The sequence below is a fragment of the Salvelinus alpinus genome, chromosome 12 (assembly GCF_045679555.1).
Source record: "Salvelinus alpinus chromosome 12, SLU_Salpinus.1, whole genome shotgun sequence".
In the NCBI taxonomy this organism is placed as follows: Eukaryota; Metazoa; Chordata; class Actinopteri; order Salmoniformes; family Salmonidae; genus Salvelinus; species Salvelinus alpinus.
Window position 1 is genome coordinate 56,935,638 of NC_092097.1, and position 6,649 is coordinate 56,942,286.

Here is a 6,649-nt window from a genome sequence, read left to right on the forward strand (position 1 = left end):
TTAAACAGTGATGTAAAATGTTTCCTTTGTTTATACAGTTTATTTTCATTGAGATATTTGGCAAAAGACATGTTCTGATGCAGTCTGTCTGTCTGCCTGCCTCTCTTTCTCCAGGTACAGCCTGTAGTCTCATCCTCGTCTCAGGACCGTTCCCACGGCAACCTGCGTCGCCAGGCAACCTACCCCCCTAGCCCCGCTTCCCACTACACCTTTCAGGAAGCGCCCTCCCTAAGCTCCGCCCCCAGCCTCTACACCTTCCCCGCCTCCGCCTCTCAGGCCATGGAACAGTTCCTGGTGCGTGGCCACCCCACCCCTTCCACCTATGCCCCTCCCACTGTCTCTTACGGAGCCTCTGGGTTGGCCCGGAGTGACGCAGGGACCAGGAAGGAGTCTTCGGTGGGGTCAGGGATGATCCATGGGGTGGGGCTTCCTGCAACCTATCAGCACCAGTTTACTGCTGGGCCCCCATACATTAGTGTGAGGCCCCGGGCTGAAGCCTACAGCGCATACCAGCTCAGCCCTCGACGGTTGGGACAGTACCCTTACTTATGATGAGACGTGGGCCGCTTTCAGCAGCAATGCAACGTTTTGGAACGTTCAGATAGAAAAACATCCTATGTAGAACAAACATGTCTGTGAATTGCAGATCAAATTAGAGCTGGGATGATAAACCAAAAATGATCGACACCGACTATACCGATCACTTATCGCAGACATTTTGTTAATATCATTCATTACAATAAGTAGCCTCTACTAGAGAAACGTGAAGTTTGAAATGAAATAAGTTTACTAATATGGGTGATTGTTAATAGAACAATTGATGGCTACAATCGTCAAAGTAGTAGTAGTTTAAAGGCCCAATGCTGCCGTTTTTATCTCAATATCAAGTCATTTCTGTGTAAGAATTAAGTACCTTACTGTGATTGTTTTCAATTGAAATAATCAAAAATAAACAGAAAGCTAAATAGCAAAGAGCAATTTCTCAAGTAAGAGTTTTGCTAGGGCTGTCTGGGAGTGGTCTGAGTGGGGAGGGGAAACTGAAAACTAGCTGTTATTGGCAGAGAGTTTTGGAACTCTTTCTTATTGGTCTATTAACTAATTAACCGCCTGGTGACGTCACCAGACACGCTCAGAACTCCATCCCACCAAAACAGGACATTTCAGACGGTCTTTTCAAACAGTTTTTACATTTAAAGGGCATCATATTTTTTTTTTTTTTTTTTAAAAACAATTTCACAGTATTATTCCAACCACACATGGGGAAAAAAACGTTTTAGACAACACTGGGCCTTTAAAGGATATTAAAACCATATGGTGGTGTAGATTGTTATATAGGCTTCTTTCTATTTATCCAATCAATTCAGGTCATTTATCCCGATGTGGATTTTTTTTTGTCCTTATCGCCCAGCTCTAGATCACGTCGACACTATTCATGACATTTTTTTATCTGCAACGTTGGGACAACGTTTTGCAACTGAACGTGGCTATGGTAGAGCAGTATACCTACTGATGATGTCATGATACTGGGGCTAGAGATGGGGCGGGGGGGGGAGCAATAATGTGTAGGACTATGGCCCTCACACACACACACACTCTGAAGGGGCAATAAGACCCCCCCCACTTCACCTTGTGGATGAATCCGGGAGGGCTATGGAAAGGGGTGGGGGGGGTACCTACTGCATTTGCACTACTGCATTTTATTTACTGTTAAGCAGTGGTTCACCTCAAACTGGTTTAACAGCTTTCTGTTAAGCAGTGGTTCACCTCAAACTGGTTTAACAGCTTTCTGTTAAGCAGTGGTTCACCTCAAACTGGTTTAACAGCTTTCTGTTAAGCAGTGGTTCACCTCAAACTGGTTTAACAGCTTTCTGTTAAGCAGTGGTTCACCTCAAACTGGTTTAACAGCTTTCTGTTAAGCAGTGGTTCACCTCAAACTGGTTTAACAGCTTTCTGTTAAGCAGTGGTTCACCTCAAACTGGTTTAACAGCTTTCTGACCTTTTGTAATATTATTATGTGATATTGTACTGTTATTTTTCCCAGTAGAAAAAGTATAATTGTTTTGTTTTATCCCTGTTTTAATTGGATGTAGATTGAGGCGTTCTGGTTTTTAATATCATATATATTATAAATTGTGTTTATTTAAAAGGCTTTGTGTTTTAAAGGGCACTAGTCTCCTCTAGGGGACCAGTCAGTGAACTGAAACACAGAATACTGGAGATACAAAACGTGTTTCTATACCATATGAAATGTAAGGATCAGGAGGCATATGAAATGCACTTCCATATGAAATGTAGGAATATGACACGAGTCTGTGTTCTACATGGCATAAATGTACAGTATATAACAGCTATGCTGGTCTGTGAGCTACCTGTAGCGTTGCAGCCTCCTGAATAGGCCCTAGCTGTGTCTCCTTGCAATAGGAGAGCTCATTGTCTCACGTCAAATGGCGTCACTCCTACGCGACGCCCGTCCCTCAACCCGAGTGCAGACGGCCGTCAGCGCTATCTGACGTCAGACAATGTAGGAGAGGCTAGAAAGGCGTAGCTAGAGAGACGGCACACCTAGCTAGGGAGATGCTACTGCTAGCTAATTAGCTAGATATGCTAGCTAATCTAAAGAAAACCTACAGGAGACCCTTGTAGCCTAACTCTAGCTAGAGAGATGCTAGCTTTTAGCTACCCAAGGCTGGTCTAAAGGTGATCCAAGTATCTTTAGCATGGCAGGCTAGCTAGAGAGATGCTAGCTACTTGCTCATTTAAACAAAGCACTTAAGGTGATTCCGTTTTCGTCCTCATGCTAGCTAGCAGTAGCCACATGCTGGCTAGCATGAGGACGAAAACAGCTCACCAGTGTCTTAATCTCAACAAAAGCCCTTTCCAACCATATAGCAGAGCGTATACGGTTGGAATCTTCTAGTTTACCTAAAGGTGATTTGTGTGTCTTTAGCATGGCTGGCTAACTAGCTAGAGATGCTAGCTATATGCTAACCTAAATAACTTCTAACGGTGATCCTTGTGTCTTTAGTACCCTTATATAACCCAAACTAATCCAGTGACATCCATAATATGGTCTGATAATAGTTGTATTATATTGTTTTACATATAGCCTAAACACCTGTGTTTATAGTTCTACATGTTCTAAGTTCTAAACCTTCTCTATTGTGAGTTTAAATTATGTTTTGTCGTTAATGTGAGCCGTCACACAAGACGGTCTTGTTGGTGGCTCGTGCCGCACGGGATGGATGGTAAGACGTTTGAATGGAAGGAGAGGGAGACAGAAATGTATGGTTGTTTGACACTGATGCGATGGATCATTTCATTTAAATCATGAGTATGTTGTATGTAGACTATTCTGTCACAGCCTGGTAACGATGTAGACTATTCTGTCACAGCCTGGTAACGACATAGTGTATTCTGTCACAGCCTGGTAACGATGTAGTCTGTTCTGTCACAGCCTGGTAATGATGTAGTCTATTCTGTCATAGCCTGGTAACGATGTAGACTATTCTGTCACAGCCTGGTAATGATGTAGACTATTCTGTCACAGCCTGGTAATGATGTAGTCTATTCTGTCACAGCCTGGTAATGATGTAGTCTGTTCTGTCACAGCCTGGTAACGATGTAGACTATTCTGTCACAGCCTGGTAACGATGTATTCTATTCTGTCACAGCCTGGTAACGATGTAGGCTATTCTGTCACAGCCTGGTAACGATGTAGACTATTCTGTCACAGCCTGGTAACGATGTAGACTATTCTGTCACAGCCTGGTAACGATGTAGACTATTCTGTCACAGCCTGGTAACGATGTAGACTATTTGTCACAGCCTGGTAACGATGTAGACTATTCTGTCACAGCCTGGTAACGATGTAGACTATTCTGTCACAGCCTGGTAACGATGTAGACTATTCTGTCACAGCCTGGTAACGATGTAGTCTATTCTGTCACAGCCTGGTAACGATGTAGGCTATTCTGTCACAGCCTGGTAACGATGTAGGCTATTCTGTCACAGCCTGGTAACGATGTAGACTATTCTGTCACAGCCTGGTAACGATGTAGACTATTTGTCACAGCCTGGTAACGATGTAGACTATTCTGTCACAGCCTGGTAACGATGTAGACTATTCTGTCACAGCCTGGTAACGATGTAGACTATTCTGTCACAGCCTGGTAACGATGTAGACTATTCTGTCACAGCCTGGTAACGATGTAGTCTATTCTGTCACAGCCTGGTAACGATGTAGACTATTCTGTCACAGCCTGGTAACGATGTAGTGTATTCTGTCACAGCCTGGTAACGATGTAGTGTATTCTGTCACAGCCTGGTAACGATGTAGACTATTCTGTCACAGCCTGGTAACGATGTAGACTATTCTGTCACAGCCTGGTAACGATGTAGACTATTCTGTCACAGCCTGGTAACGATGTAGACTATTCTGTCACAGCCTGGTAACGATGTAGACTATTCTGTCACAGCCTGGTAACGATGTAGACTATTCTGTCACAGCCTGGTAACGATGTAGACTATTCTGTCACAGCCTGGTAACGATGTAGTCTATTCTGTCACAGCCTGGTAACGATGTAGACTATTCTGTCACAGCCTGGTAACGATGTAGTATATTCTGTCACAGCCTGGTAACGATGTAGTGTATTCTGTCACAGCCTGGTAACGATGTAGACTATTCTGTCACAGCCTGGTAACGATGTAGACTATTCTGTCACAGCCTGGTAACGATGTAGACTATTCTGTCACAGCCTGGTAACGATGTAGACTATTCTGTCACCGCTTGGTAACGATGTAGACTATTCTGTCACCGCCTGGTAACGATGTAGACTATTCTTTCACCGCCTGGTAATGATGTAGACTATTCTGTCACAGCCTGGTAATGATGTAGACTATTCTGTCACAGCCTGGTAATGATGTACACAGCCTGGTAATGATGTAGGGAGACAGTCACGCTCTAGTCTTCACACCACCAGACCTGGTTTAAAATACTATTGTGACATTCTATTGCTTCAATTGCAACAGGCACATTCAGTTTAAAGTACTTGAAATGATTTCAAATAGTAATTGAACCCAGGTCTTCACATGACAAACTGGGCGTTTTAATGTTTGTTTGGACTGTAATAATGAGGCTGAACGATGGAAAGTCACATCGCTCATCGATCAGCCAGGAAACTGCTTTACAACTTAAACTGACCTACTGAAAACGATTTGGTTCATTTTGTCACCTGTGGTTTTAGATAGAAGTACATTATCAGACTCGGACGGAACTCTCCCAGTGTTCTATTGGGACTGAAGGTTCTTACTGCTGTTTAAAGGGATCATTTTAATGGTTCTGCAGAGAACGTCAGAATATCTTCACCTGGGTGGAGTTTATTGTTTTCAAAAACACTCTCTGGTCTTTTTTCTTGATACTGTACTGTCTTGTCTTTGTCATTATGTTGCACAATGCATTTAGTAATCAGGTTATTGGTGAGGATAATGTCAACATCAAATCAACCCAATCACTGTTTTCAAATAAATTACCCAGAAGTCCATGTGTCTTGTCTCTTGACTCTAAGCAACGCTAATCATAGTTAACAGGCTTTGGTGTCAGGCTATCATTAATTCAATAGTTAGCTAAACTTCTCATATTGATAGTGAACGCAAACATTTAGTTTAAACTGAAAGGAAATAGACCTATGTTTTACATACAGTATATAGTAACTTACTAAATGATTTATGTTTGAATTAATTTTACACACAGGTCTTCATCCTGTCACAGTGTTTCCACAACAACTCAACTTGACCGTGAACCTCCAACCTGCCACAGCAGATCTCCTGTTACCAGGAAGATCTCGCCATAAACCATTTTCAATAGAAACCAAAATGGACGTCAATGGGGAGGGACTACCTTAACTTGTCCAATAAGAAACTCCAATAAAACAACAGCCAGTCCAAGTGCAAGGCGCCAAATTCAAAAACCAGAAATCTCATAATTACAATTCCTCAAACATACATGTGTCTTATATCATTTTAAAGGTAATCTTGTTGTTAATCCCACCAAAGTGTCCGATTTCAAATAGGCTTTTCAGCGTAAGCACTACAAACGATTATGTTAGGTCGCTACAAAACCAAAAATAATCACAGCCATTTTTCCCAGCTAAATATAGCTTCACAAAAACCAGAATAGAGATAAAATGAATCACTAACCTTCGATTATTTTCATCAGATGACACTCATAGGACTTCATGTTACACAATACATGTATGTTTTGTTTGAATAAATTCATATTTATATAAAAAAATCTGAGTTTACATTGAGGCTACAAGATTCCCTAAATGCAAAAACATCAAGTGACTTTGCATAGCCCATCGTTTCAACATGAATACTCATCATAAATATAGATGATAATACAAGTTATACACATTGAATTATAGATATACCTCTCCTTAATGCAACTGCTATGTCAGATTTCTAAAAAACTTTAAGGGAAAATTATTGCACGCTATAATCTGAGACGGCGCTCAAAGTAGCATATCACAGCTGCAAAGATAGCGTCACTATAAACAATAAAATACATGATAAATATTTCATTACCTTTGTTGGTCTCGATCAGAAAGCACAGCAGGAATCCCAGGTCCACAATAAATGTTTGTTTTGTTCG

At 41.7% G+C, this 6,649-nt stretch overlaps 1 protein-coding gene across 4 annotated transcripts in view; it reads left to right on the forward strand.

Moving 5' to 3' along the window:
* Positions 1 to 5,540, forward strand: part of LOC139536400 (homeodomain-interacting protein kinase 1-like) — a 51,366-nt gene extending 45,826 nt beyond the window's left edge. For all 4 annotated transcript variants that reach the window (XM_071336906.1, XM_071336905.1, XM_071336908.1 and 1 more), the window contains one exon: positions 115 to 5,540. In XM_071336906.1, coding sequence (XP_071193007.1) covers positions 115 to 552 — 438 coding nt within the window. In that variant the 3' untranslated portion in view covers positions 553 to 5,540. The remainder of the gene's footprint in view (positions 1 to 114) is intronic.
* Positions 5,541 to 6,649: the final 1,109 nt, after the last annotated feature.